Source organism: Zingiber officinale, chromosome 8B (genome assembly GCF_018446385.1).
Source record: "Zingiber officinale cultivar Zhangliang chromosome 8B, Zo_v1.1, whole genome shotgun sequence".
Lineage (NCBI taxonomy): Eukaryota > Viridiplantae > Streptophyta > Magnoliopsida > Zingiberales > Zingiberaceae > Zingiber > Zingiber officinale.
This window is the reverse complement of record NC_056001.1, coordinates 97,352,627-97,367,295: the sequence shown is the minus strand read 5'-3', so window position 1 is coordinate 97,367,295 and position 14,669 is coordinate 97,352,627. Positions and strand designations below refer to the sequence as shown.

Here is a 14,669-nt window from a genome sequence, read left to right as displayed (position 1 = left end):
CTTGGACTGAATGGAGAGACAAGCTTGCAGATGACATGTTCACGAGCTGGCAGTCATCAATTAATTAAATTTAATGTTCTTTATTAAAATTTAGGTTTCATTTCCATGTACTGAACTTTTTAATTATGTTGTATTTGGGGTTATTATCCATTTGAATCATTTGAACAATATGATTGTTTATGCATTTTGTGTATTATTCATTTGAACAATTTGATTATGATTTGTGCAAGAACAATTTGTTATTTGAATGGTTTAATTTCAGTTTTCAATGGAAGGAAAGAGCCAAAATATGCCAAATGTAGTTGAAAACGTAGAAAGTTCAATGCCACCGAAGATCAAAAGAAAAACTCAAAGTACCAAACGCTTATGGACAAAACAAGAGGATGCTGCATTGGTTGATTGCCTTGTTGAGTTGAGTAAAGATTTAGCTTGGAAGAGTGAGAATGGTTTTCGAACTGGGTACTTGGTGCATTTGGAGAAACTCATGGCTGCTAAATTGCCATCAAGTAGTTTGAAGGCTACTCCTCATATTGAGTCAAGATACAAGCTACTAAAGAGACAGTTTCATGCTATCACCGAGATGTTGAATCATAGTAGTGGATTTGGGTGGAACGATGTTGAGAAGTATATTACTTCAACAAAAGATGTCTTTGATGATTGGGTTAAGGTAAATTTTTCTACTTTGTGTATTTCCATTTTTTTGATAACTGTGGGTTTTTTTTTTTTGCTAATGATATGTTTTTAATTTAGAGTCATCCAGCTGCTATTGGGTTAAGGAACAAAGAGTTCCCCCACCTTGATGACTTGATATTTGTGTGGGGGAAAGATCATGCCACAGGAGCTAATGCAGAAACCCCTGCTGATGCAGTAGAAGAGATAAATTTATGCGATGAAGAGGTCGACACGTCTAATACAGAAATATTTGCTGAATGTTACAAAGGTGAAGAATCTAATGATGCCAACCAAGCAATAAGGAAATCTGAGACTCTGGATTCATCAATTTGTCCATCAAACAAGAAGCCAACCACTAAAAAGAGAAAAGGAAAGGCTGATGATGCTTTAGATGACTTGGTGGGAGAGATTCACAAGTATGTTATTGCTGTTACTGAGACTAATGAGAAGATGAAGGGAATTTCCACATACTTCAAGAAACAAACCGAGAGTGGTGATAGGAAAATGAAGATATATGATGAGCTAATAGAACTTTCTGAATTCTCTGAGCAAGAAATTATGGATGTCGAAGAGCATATTCTCAAGGATGAACACAAGATTGACAATTTCTTTGCATTGCCAAAGGCATTTAGGAGAAATTATGTGATAAAGCAGCTCAATGAGATCCATCCAAAATGAATTAAATATTTGAATTAGGTTCTTGGTACTTATGTTTTGATATACTTTGGATTGAACTTGAATGTATCTTTTTGTTTGGATTGAACTTGGATGTATCTTTTTGTTTGGATTGAACTTGGATGAATTAGGTTCTTGTTCTTGTTTGGATTTATTTGTACCTCCGGGGGCAATTTTGTGGAAATTGTTATAGTTTTTATATTTAAAAAATGGGCCCACTTATTATGACAGCGTATCAAAAGGAATATAACATATATATATCACTATTAATAATATAATATTAGCATTATTAAATCAAGGGGTAATATGGTAATATATCACATTAGGTTATGTACTAAAACCTCCAAACAAACGAGATTTTACTAGATTATCTAAATTGAATCAAACAACCAATGGTTATGTTTTATTCCCTATAACCTTGGTTATGTGATTATTTGGTAATCATATAACTAAGGTTATATACCATAACTTGAACCAAACGCACCCTTAGTGGGAACATATTTTTAAAGGATTTTTAAAATAATTTTTAGAGAAAATATATTTTTAAAGTGTTTTAAAAGAAATTTTAAAAGAAATTTTAAAATATGTTTAAAGGATTTGTTTTAAATAATTTTAAAAATATTTTAAAATAATTTTAAAGGATTTTTAAAATAATTTTTAAAATGCTTTAAAAGCAATTTTAAAAATATTTTTTAAAGGGATATTTTAAAAATAATTTTTAACGTAATTTTAAAACTAATTTTAAAGGATTTTTTTAAAAATAATTTTTAAATGATTTTTAAAGGATTTTTTTAAAAATTAATTTTTTTTAAAGGATGTTTAAAATAAGTTTTTAAAATATTTTTAAAGGATTTAAAAATTTTTTTTTTAAAAAAAATAAATGATGTTTAAAAGAATTTTTAAAATATTTTTAAAGGATGTTTAAAAAAATCTTTATTTGTAAAAGAATTTTTAAAATAATATTAACGTAATATGTTAATTAACTTTTATGTTTAATTCTATTTTAATTTTAAGTTTTAATGTAATTTTTAATGTTTAATAAACTTAATTTTAAAGTTAAAGTGGATTATTATTTAGGATTTAATTTAAAATTTTAAGTTTAAGTTTAAATTTTAAATTTATTTTTATTTTTATTTTTTTTATTTTAAATTTAATTTAATTTAATTTTAAGTTAATTTAATCTTATTTCATTTTAATTTAATACTAATTTAATTTAATTTAATACTTATTTATCTCTCTCGATCAATATTTTCAATCATGAGAATCTTATAATTTTGTGAATTGATTTAAGTTGAATTTTGGGATTTTAATTTAACATGTGTTAGGTTCAAGTTTAACTTTTGGTTAACCAATCATGCATTCTTTGAATAAATTTTTAGGTTATTGTGAGCCATACAGACATCATTAAAGTAACTATATGCTTCAAGAATTTTCAAATAGTCCCGCCCAAAAAACTTATTATAAAACTTTGATCTAACTAATTAGGATTAGTAAAGTATAGATTCAATTAGTTCCACTAAGACAGAGCTTCCCTAACTTATTATCATTCCAAACTTTTCTAGTACCGTTTATCAATTTAACTTTTGTCCTTAATTGTTCTAGTCCTAATTATGTTTAATGGGTAAAGTATTGTTTTGGAGGTACCAATTAGGTTGATGCCTCCTTTTGAATTATATATTCTTGGTTTTATTAAGTTTAATTAATGTTTTAAATTTTAATTTAATTTTGAAGTTCAATTTTAATTTTTAATTTAAGTTTGAATTAATTAAATTAGTTAAATTATCTCTCTTTAAGAGATTTTTTTAATATTTAACTTTTTATTAATTTTAAATTTTTTAAATTGGTTAAGTTATCTTTAAGAGATTGTTTAAATTTTTATTAATTTTGAATTAATTAAATTTGTTGGGTTTAAGTTTTCATCTTTAGTGTTTAACTTTTTATTAATTTTAAATTTCTATAATTTAATTTTGATTTTATCAATTAATTTTATCTATAGATTTATCCTTAAGATTTAAATTTTGATTTATTAAATTATTTTTGTTTTAGATAGAAATTTTTAAATTGACATTATCTATATTATCAAATGTTTTATTAAAAAATTTATTAATTTTATCTAAATTTATATTAACTTCGTCATTTTTATCATTTGAATTTTTTTATCTATTTAAGTTTGAATTATTATTTTAATTATTATTATTATTATTTGAATTTTTAAGATCTTTATTAATTAATTTATTTAAATTCAAATTCAAATTTGATGAATTAATTAAATTGTTGGAATTGATTTGGTTAATGTTTATTTGACCAAGTTAAGGTTAATGTCAATCTGATCAAGGCCTTGATTGGCTTGAACAGAACCTAGATTATTTATTAGTTCTGAATTGTTCATTAAATTTGAATTAACAGATCTAGATTATCATATACTATACCGGAATAATTTTATAATTAATTAAATTATCATACAATTTTTTAAAATAATTGATATAGGTATTTTTAAATCAAATATTGAAACCTTATAAATTGATTGCAGCATTATCTTTGATTGCACCATTATCTTTAACATGCCGACTTCCTTTTAGGGAGGAGTTTCCTTTAGGTCTGACTTCCTTGACTTCCTTCATGTGGGACTTTAAAGAAATCTTCATGCAGAGGCTTGGAGAGACTCGAAGAGGATTTTACAAGGGGGTCAACGCAAATCGTGGTAATATTTTACGCTCAAGTAAGATCTCGAGGAGCAAATGAAGAGAACTAAAAGTGAAAATGAATAGCAAGGAGAGTTAAGAATAATGAAATTGTTTTAAATAGTGAGTGAATGGATAACCTTATTCCCTAATGATACACATTTTTTCTCTCTCATCAAGAGACATGCTTCTCGACGATGGGCGTTTCAATAACTGCTGTGCCTAATTGGAGTTCTAAATTGAGACGAACCAAACTTGGATGTAACTCTGACGGATTTGACTTGAGGTCTTATAATGGGCTCGACCTGACCCAAGTTCAGTCTAACCTGATTCTAATTCAGTTTGATCCGATTCAAGTTCAGTTTGACTTAACTTCCTGCTCAACTTAACTGTTGACTTGACCATTTCACATGGTGCCGACCATCTCTGCCACATCAATATCTTTGAATCTAGACTTAAGTTAAACTTAGATCGCGTTAGGCGTTCTTTGACTTCCAAAAATGAAGAATTAGCGACGCGTACCCACAAATGATATAAAGGCCAGGCCAGAATGCGGATGCGGGTCTTAGTAGATTGGATTCTTTTGAAACAACCAACTCTCATCCGTTTATTTTAAATTTTCAACTTTTTAAAAATATATTAGCTGTAAGGTAACTATATTTTTATAATAAAAAATAATAATGGGCGCTATTTTATTTTATTTTTATTAAGGAGCATTCTATTTCAAAACCGACGATAAGAAACATCAGTTTATTAAAAAAAATAAAATTATATATATATATACTTCTGATTCAGATAAAAAAAATATATTAGCTTAAGATTAAGATCCGCGCGATATTTTTTTTTTAAAAAAAATATGTTTTTTAAAAAATTGTTAGAGAACCATCTAGAAACGCAATTGAGAGACAAAAATCAAACCCCGAAAATTCTTTAAAAAAGGAAAAAAAAAAAAAAACCATCCAATCGAATCGTCCCTGTCAAGAATCCAAAATACCCTTCTTTAGCTCCCCGATTATCCACGAAAAGATATGCTTCTTTCTCTCAAAGCAACGTATATTTATTTAATTTTTAAATCAACAAATTCAAAAAATAAACTTAACAATATTAAATTAATAAAAAATACCAAAAATATAAAAAATAATAATAATTAAAATTAAATTCTGAAGGCGGTGACGATGATTCCCGTAATGGGCTGGCTAACAAACCGATAGCCGGCAGGGGCATAACCGTATTTATAATAATGACTCCCGTCAGGGCTTGCGCTAGTAAGTTCGCCTCCCCGCTCCCTGTCTCTCCTGCCTGTTTCGCTGCACCGGCTTTTTATCGCCCATCGGCCATTTTTGCCCTTCCAATTCCGCGGAAATTTCCGATCTCTCTCTCTCCTCTTCTGCGTCCTTCCGTCCATGGCCGCCCTCTCGATCCCTCCTCCTCCGCCTTCCTCCACCACCTCCTCTGTTGCTTCTATCCCATGGCCGAATCCCGTAGCTGACCCCGATTCGTCTTCGCTAGCCCCTTCTCTGGCGGACGATCCCAATCCCTTCCCGCCCCCGGTGGTCGACCACGCGGAGGAGGAGCCCCACGCAGGAAATTCCATGAAAGATGATGAATCTTCCGAGGATTTGGCCTCCGCAGCCCCGCTCCCGCCGCATCCGGTCCCCGCGGCTTCGTCCTCCTCGCCGCCTAGGGTAGCAGAAAGCGATGCCGCGGATGCGATATCGGTTCTCCACTTGTCTTTTAACCAGGATCATGGATGCTTCGCCGTCGGCACCGATAGGGGGTTCCGGATCTATAACTGTGACCCTTTCCGAGAGATCTTCCGCAGGGACTTTGATGGTAGGGGCATCGGCGTGGTTGAGATGCTTTTTCGGTGCAACATCCTCGCCGTCATTGGCGGCGGGCCGAACCCAAACTACCCGCCTACTAAGGTCATGATCTGGGATGATCACCAGAGCCGGTGCATCGGAGAGCTTTCTTTCCGGTCGGAGGTCCGTGCCGTCCGGCTCCGGAGGGACAAGATTATTGTGGTGCTCGACAACAAGATATTCGTCTATAATTTCGCGGACCTTAAATTGATGCATCAGATTGAGACTGTGCCCAATCCCAAGGGGCTGTGCGCTGTTTCACAGCAACAGGGGTCGCTTGTGCTTGTCTGCCCAGGTGGTCAGAAGGGGCAGGTCAGGGTGGAGCACTATGGGGCGAGGCGAACGAAGTTCATTATGGCACACGATTCAAGAATAGCTTGTTTTGCTCTGTCGCAGGATGGAAGATTGATTGCAACTTCAAGCTCTAAGGGCACGCTTATTAGGATATTTAGCACAATTGATGGTACTCTCCTTCAAGAAGTAAGAACTTACATCGGATTAACTTCTCATTTATATGAATCTCTGAAATCTATTCTATTGTTTGCCTTCAATTTCTTTGTCTAAATACAATAAGAGACAATGACTCCAATATAGAATTTTCTCATTTATATATTAAATCGACTTTAAACCTTACGCCACTTTATTTGGTGGCTTGTATATTGTTAATGTTAAATAGTTGTTTTGCAATTATAAATATTTTAGATATCATCAATATAAGTATTTTTAAATATTTTAATACTGACAGCATGTGCTCCTGCATATCACATATGTGATATGCAATAGGTTGAGTGCATACTGCTTGCATGTGTTTTTTGAAATTTTATTCTAAACTCTTCATCCTCAACCATGTCCTCAGGATTCTTATTTTGCTTGTTTTGGGAGCTCATTCATGCATGTCATGTTTGGTTATTCATCTCATTCACTCCTTCTCCACTTATTCTTTTTAATGGTCTTCTTATTTCTTGGTTAATTAGGTAAGAAGAGGTGCTGATAGAGCAGAGATATACAGTTTGGCTTTCTCTTCTGACATGCAGTGGTTAGCTGTCTCAAGCGACAAGGGAACTGTTCATGTTTTCAGCCTCAAGGTTAATCTTGGATTGACAGCAAATGATAAACCTCGCCCTGCATCAGATCCAAATGCACCAACACAAAGTTCTCATCTTTCTTTCATCAAAGGTGAGCTGCCTGTAGTAGTTATTTCCTACCAGATTAACCATTTATTACCCTATTATTTAAAGATAAATTTGATATTGTAGCAGTTTGATGCCTCTAGTTAGGAAGCCATCTCCATACAAATAACATTATAGGTGCTAGCCTTTTTTATTGTTATTTAGTTTGTGATTTTAAAGATTATCCATCAAATAGAAAGTAGTGTGATCAATTAGCTAACAGGCATAAAAGGAAGCAGAAGGATCTTTCCTTCCCCCCTTTTCTGCCCAAGGGAAAACAGCCTAAATTTCAGGTTTTAATATATCTATTCAGCAGAACAGTAATCCAGTACAGTCAAAAGGAAAAACTATGCAGATTCATTGCATGACTCCTTTCAAATGATTCTATCTCTTCCTTCATAATATTTGCCACAAACATTAGTTCAAGTTTTTCAGTTATTTGCATACCACAAGCATCCCTTGTGCTAACTTGATTCTGGCAAAGAAATCATCTGGCAATTTTGACTGATTGTTTGATTGCTACTTCTCCATGATTTGGAATATCTACAATGCCCTAAGTCCTCCGTTAGGCAACAATCATTTCAAAATAGCAGAGATCTGTACTGTGCGTAAGCCAGCTGCTGAGTATATATCAACTCGCATATCGAATAATTCACTGATTGTCAGCAGGATATTAATTTGGAGAGAAACTTCCTTAGCTCTTTGTCGAGATCCAAAGGATGTCAGGTTACTTGAAATATTGTGGTTCTGTAATAAATTATGGTTCTTCTTGTTGCCAAGTTAATGCTTTGGCCTATATTTTATTCCAAATTGTAAATGAAGGGAAAACGATGCATGATGGTCAGACAGTGAGACGAGAGGTTAATTTGATTATAGCATACCATGCTATACCATTGAGGACAAGACTAATGAAGAAGAGACATAATTGTATGTGTTAAGGAAAGGAAGGATAGTGTATAGCTTTTGCTTGATAAAATGCCATTATTATAGGACATATTGATGTGGTATCCTAGTCCCTTAACACTCCTCTGGAGTAAACTATCTATTCCTGGTTTGTCAAGTAAAGACTAAAGTGAAAAGTTTTCACAAACAGAAAAAGACTAAACAAAGCCTTTGAACTACTTGATAGAGTGTGTAGGTGATGCCTTGATCTCAAAACTAAATCAAGGAGGAGAAGGAAATGATTCAATGATGTTCATGGAGTCAATTAAAAGTATGAAATAGTCCTTGAGGAATAAATGTCTCAAGTGAACTTCTTTGTCTGGCAGCACACGCATCAACAGATTGATAGAAAAGGCATTCGAAGAGGGTCCTAGGGTGATAGAGAATGAAGTAGGATCTAGGAGAAGATGGACAACAAATATAGAAGAAGGGAATACTAGGGCGGTAAACAAGCCAAGCCGAACCAAGCTTTTGAAGTATTCAATCTTATATTTGATAAGTTAATCGAGTCAAGCCAAGCTGAGCCTAAAATGAACCAAGCCTTTGAAATAATTATTCAAGCTTGACTTGGTTTATTTTTTACAAGTGTTTGGTTCGTTTAGATGTTATCGAGCTCTCAATTCAAGCTTGGCTTGAGCTTGGTTCATTTAGATGTTATTAAGCTCTTAATTCAAATTTATTTGATTGTTTGAAACTTTTACTCGTTTGATTGGTTATTGAGCTTGATAATTTAAACTTGTTTGTACATTTTAAAGTTTTTTTTTTTGTTTATGTAGCATGTTGATAAGAGTTTTATTAATAAACATGGTTCACGAACATTATTCACGAGCGTTGTTCATGAATATTAATGAGTTGAACACATGTATTTAAGCTTGTTTGTTTAATTTAACAAGTTGTTTAATCTTATTTATTTAATTGATTTCGTGTGTATTGAATGAACATAAACAAGCTCTTATCAGGCCGAACACCAATCTTGTTCATGAACGTTTAGTTTATTTACAACCCTAGGGAATACTAAAGATGGAAAAGGGTAAACGGACTGGGTTAGTAGCACATGCATCACTGAAGAGAAGCATCACATATAAGTATCATGGAGAAGAAGACTTGACAAAATACTGCCCACAGTCAGGAAATCATGAAAAAATTAGGACGAGAAATCGCAAGAAGACCAGTTGGGAAATCATAGACTTATTTCTTGGCTGCCTAGACTCGTGATGAATTTATACTGTCATCTGACAAAGGTAAGGAAGCTCTGATTGTGCTCAGATTTGCCTAGTTTGGAGAAGAAGAGGTGATCAAACTAGTAGCTTGGCGAACAACAAAGGTTTTGCTTTTAATCTGTACAAGGGAGAGGTGAAAGAACTTGACAGGAGATGGAGGCACTGAGATGGAGTGTGGTTGGAAAAGGGAAGATTAGTACAGTGCTGGCTAAGAAATGCTTGTACTGTTGGTTTGGAGAAGGTTGGATCTCTTGGCTGGAGAAGGCAAAGGCAAATTTCGGATAACAAAGGAATATATGGCTATTGGGATGATGAATCACTCACCAACGTCACTAGAGGAGAAGATAGCGTTGGCCAGGGGTAGCCCTATCAAGAGAAGGATGATCTGAGGATGAAGGCTGTGATGGAGGGGGCATTGCAGTGTTTGATGGTCCTTGTAGTGGAGCAGTAAGGTACAATGTTCATAGAGACTAGGTGGAAATGGAAGGTTTTATGTGGTAGAACTTCTTGGTCCTCAAACCATAAATATGGTGGCTTGTAGAAGCAGTTTGGTGTTGCCGATGCAAGGTACTAGAGCAGGAGAGGGTCAAGAGAGCATAGATGAAGGGAGGCCACATCAAAATTTTCAGACGACCAATTGGAGATTGTTTACAAATCCTAACCTAGAAAAATTACTCTACCATATGTTCATATTAAGTTTAAGGAATTGACTGTTGCTCACCTAGTTTTGTAAGTGCTCAACTGACACACTTCTCTTTGGGGGGCCGTTGATGTGGCGGTTCCACATAAAGTCTAAAATAACTGACCTCATTTCATGGGCCATTTTAGCACATGTCAAGTACAATTTGTTCTACTAGATAAGATTAACATCAATTTTTGTAAGACAATCATTTTCACCTAGATGAACCTACATGTTCAAATTCAGATATGAGGACATGAATGAGTTTGATAGGAACCGAGTTCCAAATGTGGACTTGGTGCTGTATCATGGGTGAAACAAGTCCAAAACATGACTTGTATATTCCAGGAGGGACAAAACAAAAAAGGGGCCTGATTAGAATTAATATATAGCGATAATTTATGTTTTAGAGTCGGTTATATCTTTGTGACAGTTATGTTAGCATGTTTTAGAGTATGTGTGGTTATAAGTTTGTGGAAGTTAGAGGGGAAGGGAAGGATTATTTTCAGGAGAGAGCATTAGCTTTGGCTTTGGCTGGTGGAGAGAGTTTCTTTGCCAGATTATTTGTGTTAACCTTAATACAATTCTGTGTGTTTCTTTATTCTGAGTTTTGGAACCCTAATAGAGTTTGTGGGAATCCTGGGAGTAAAATAGTAGACTGGTAATTTGAATTTATTTTTTAACATGCAGGCTTCCATTAAGGTGAAATGGACCATTTCACTTTAATGGACCTGCATAATTTAAACGGAAAGTGTAAGGGCATTGATGAGTTTTTGAGACCTCTAGCAGCATATTAGTGGGTTCACATTTGCATTTTGACTTATACATGTCCATGAAGGTGAAATGGTTTTTGATAAGCATCCATAGTGTAAAATGCAAGTATAAGACCGCCAATATGATCTTAAAGACCCCAAGAATCCATCTATACTCTCAAATTTTCATTTTGAGACGTGTAGATCCATTAAATTGAAATAATCATTTTACCTTAACAAACTTTTGTGTGAGTGCACAAGTGTGCTCCTACTACACTAACAAACTCATTTTTGCCCTTGTATGAATTTGGACATGTGCAGGTTCATATAGGTGAAAGTAATTATTTTTTATCTTTAAAAAATGATGTCAATCTTGTCCGGTCACTTTGTTGCATTTCCTCAGTTGACTAAGCACTTGACTAAAGTTCACATTTGCTGAGATGACTCGTGAAAATAAGATAGTGGTATTGGGGTTTTTTACTTTAGAGTAGTGCGTCCATGGGCATTTATGAAACTAGTCCATGGACATTTATGGAAAAAAAATAATGAACTAGATAACACCGAACCTGGGGGCGACTGAAGCTTCTCACCGGCCGCCAACCATGGGCATTATGAAACTAGGTGCATCTGGTGATTAATTTATCTAGTGATTAATTCTCAAATTTTTGGAAAGCATTGTATGACTTTTATTTGATAAAAGATCATTGTTACATACTATCACATGTACCTCAAATCCTTAAATACAAATATGCGAACAATCCTAACAACCAAATGGCCAATACCTTTTATAATAAGATTCTGTTATGCCATAGTAGTCCAGATAAATTTATGTTGAATTTTGAGGGGAAAAGATATACAACAATGTGTGGTTAAACTGAGAGAGTGGTTCTTATGGCTGACTCTATACTGAATTTTGCAGAAGTGCTTTATTGGGTATCTACTCTTTTGGTATGTGGTAAAATGCTAATTCAATATTGTTCCTATTGTTTTTTTCTTGTACAAACAAGTGCCTAATTTGTGAATGGAAATCAAACTCCAGTTCGAGATACAATACAGTTTACTTAGCAATTGGGTACAAACAAGGCCACAAGTACCATATATTAACTGTGACATTTTCTATCATGCTTAAAGCGTGCAGTTTTTTTTTTTTTCTATTTGTGTTTTACACTAGGGGTGTCAATAATGAATCTGACGACCCGACCTAAGTCGACCCAAAAAAATTATGTTCGGGTTGGGAATTTTCGGGTTCGGGGTTTGGTTGGGGGTTGAAAATTTTCAGGTCGGATTCGGGTTGATCCGAATTTAGGGTTTAGTGAGTTTTTTTGTGGTGAAATCAAATTTTATCTTGTAAATTAAGATGCTTTTATGAATATTAATATCAAAGTTAGTATAATAATGATGGAGTATTAGATAAAAGTGAAGAATTATAGGGAAAATAGTCAAAAAAAAAAAAAAAAAAAAAACAGGTTATTCGGGTTGAGTTTGGGTTCGGGTTGGTCGGATTCGGATTCGGATTCGGATTTAGGGGTTTTGAGTTGTATCTGGGTTTGGGTTGGGATTTTTTTTTTTAAAAAAATTCCAATCTGAGCCGAACATGATCCGACCCATCCGAATTGACATCCCTATTTTACACACAAAAAATGAGTACTTAGCCGTTATAAGAACCTTGATATAAATATGTGGGATCTTAAGAGACAAAATGCAAACTCTCATGAATCACATGCTGGTGATGTGGCTTTGTAGATGATAAACAAGATTAATGTGATGTTAGTGTTTATGGTAAAGATTACCGATACAATGCAGTTTGATTGCAGTACAAGATGTTAGGGGTGATCTAATTGCTTTTGGACCAAAATTTGTTCCGTTCAGATAAAAGAAAATGTTCCAAAAACATATCCAAAATGAAATGCTAGAGATCCGATCTGGACCGGCGCCATCAAAATATTTGCTAGTATCGATACAAAGAATCCGCTTAATGTAGCACAAGTTAAATTCTAGTTTTTTAAGTTAAATCTAAATAATTATTGCCACTCCATTTATTAGTTCGAATTACATTTTAATTTTCTTAGTAGCACCATCGTTTTGATGATTGATGTTATTACAATTTTAGTGCTACATACGAATTTGGAGTAAATTACAGTCAGATATGTTGGGTTGGATATCAATTAGATCAGGTATTTTGCCAGCCCTACGAGATGGATAGAGTTGATCATAAAATAGTGGGATTATATGGCTTGTTATAGATGTATTCATATCCAGATAAAGAAGTGCTAGCATGTTATGTATTACTACTGTTATGGAACTCAGTTAACATCTGTTTTTTGTGTGTGTTTTTTCTAGCATAAATTGGAGGAATATTTCCATTATTTTGAAATTGTTTCCTTGTTTTAGGTGTATTGCCGAAATACTTCCATTCCGAATGGTCGGTGGCACAATTCCGGTTGCATGAAAATACACAATACATTGTGGCATTTGGTCATCAAAAGAATACTGTTGTCATTCTTGGTATGGATGGAAGGTATGAATTAATTCTTTTTCTTACGTACATCAATTCACAATTTTATGATTTAATGTCTAAACGTGTATGAAGTGCTTTTAAATTTGATCACTCGTTAGTTTTTTTATGTATATAATTTTTTTAAGATATTATATTTTAGTATTTTAAATGATGTTTGAATAATAAAAAAAGATTATTTGAATAAAACAAAATGGAAAAAATGACAAGCGAATGGGATGAAAATAAGGCAGTTGCAACTTATTTGATCTTAATTTATTAGGATTTTTTATTTGATATGGTTCCTTGGACCTTGCAGTTTCTTTCGATGCCAATTCGATCCAGTGGCGGGTGGGGAAATGACACAATTGGTATGCTATAACTTCCTAAAGTCAGAATCATTCTAATGGATAATTTACAGTGATTTTCATCGCTAGCTTTCAACTTTGGCTTAATAGAATCTGTATATAAATTAAAAGTATTGGCATGTACATCAGTTCCTCACTGGTACATTTCTGTATGTGAATACTAGAAGATAAGGCTACGTGTGTTTGCCATTCCACATGCTCGTCTCTCAAATATTAATACCTACTTATTGATCTGGTCGATTCTTTTTCAACTAAAAGTTTTTTGAAATTACCCAATGGATAGTTAATAAAATATCCTTAAGGTTTATAAAAAATCATTAGAAATCTATTTTGTTAAAGGTTATATTTCGATCATAATATGATTTTATATTTTCCAAAGATTTATATAATATATGTATATATATACTTTGAATATTTTTATGAAGGTATAATTACATCTACGCAAATAATTGAAGTTTTTATTATATTTTAAGCAAAATAAGATTGAGGTTAAGCTTCATTTTAAAATGGGTGGTGGGTTTAAATTCCAACCATGATTGAGCCACACCTTCAAAATTAATAACCATGATTGAGCCACACCTTCAAAATTAATGGGCGTGAAATTCAGCTCGTAGATTATCGATATATATATATATATATATAATCATGTTATAGTATTTTTTTTATTAAAATAAAATAAGATTGATGATTAAACTTTATTTTACTGAATGCTTAAGTAAATTTTGTATTATCTTATACGTACAAAACTTTTATAATATCCCATTAAGGTATTATATTCCCAAGACACCTTACTTCCAATTAAAATTAATATATTTTTAAAAATCTCTTTAGTATATTTATACTCTTGTAATTAAATTTGATAACGTAAATTGAGAATATTAAACTAAATTGAGTGCACATTTCTAAATTTTAACTCTATCAATCTAAAAATTTGCTACTCTAAATCTAAATTTGAAGGCGTAAATGTATTAAGGAGATTTTTAAGGAGTATATTAATTTTGGTTTGAAATATTTTAAAATTTTCTATGTCTATCAGTTAGGTATGATTGATGAATCTATATCATTTAAAAATTTAATATTTTTTTATAGGGAAATTATGAGAACTCATTAATAGTGTTGATTTGAGTATCATTGTCTTACCCCTTATAATATAAA

The 14,669-nt window shown here is 32.9% G+C and overlaps 1 protein-coding gene across 1 annotated transcript; it reads left to right on the top strand.

Moving 5' to 3' along the window:
* The first annotated feature begins 5,291 nt into the window (after positions 1-5,291).
* Positions 5,292-13,708, top strand: LOC122015711 (autophagy-related protein 18a-like). The gene is made up of 4 exons (XM_042572730.1): positions 5,292-6,370; positions 6,865-7,066; positions 13,044-13,170; positions 13,466-13,708. Exons 1-4 carry the CDS (start codon positions 5,432-5,434, stop codon positions 13,551-13,553), a joined length of 1,356 nt encoding a protein of 451 aa, XP_042428664.1. The 5' UTR covers positions 5,292-5,431; the 3' UTR covers positions 13,554-13,708.
* The last annotated feature ends 961 nt before the right edge of the window (positions 13,709-14,669 follow it).

Coding starts and splice junctions, on each gene's coding strand:
- LOC122015711 (XM_042572730.1), top strand. CDS start 5,432: ATGGCCGCCCTCTCGATCCCTCCTCCTCCGCCTTCCTCCACCACCTCC. Junction 7,067..13,043: donor TCATCTTTCTTTCATCAAAG/GTGAGCTGCCTG, acceptor TCCTTGTTTTAG/GTGTATTGCCGAAATACTTC. Junction 13,171..13,465: donor ATTCTTGGTATGGATGGAAG/GTATGAATTAAT, acceptor TGGACCTTGCAG/TTTCTTTCGATGCCAATTCG.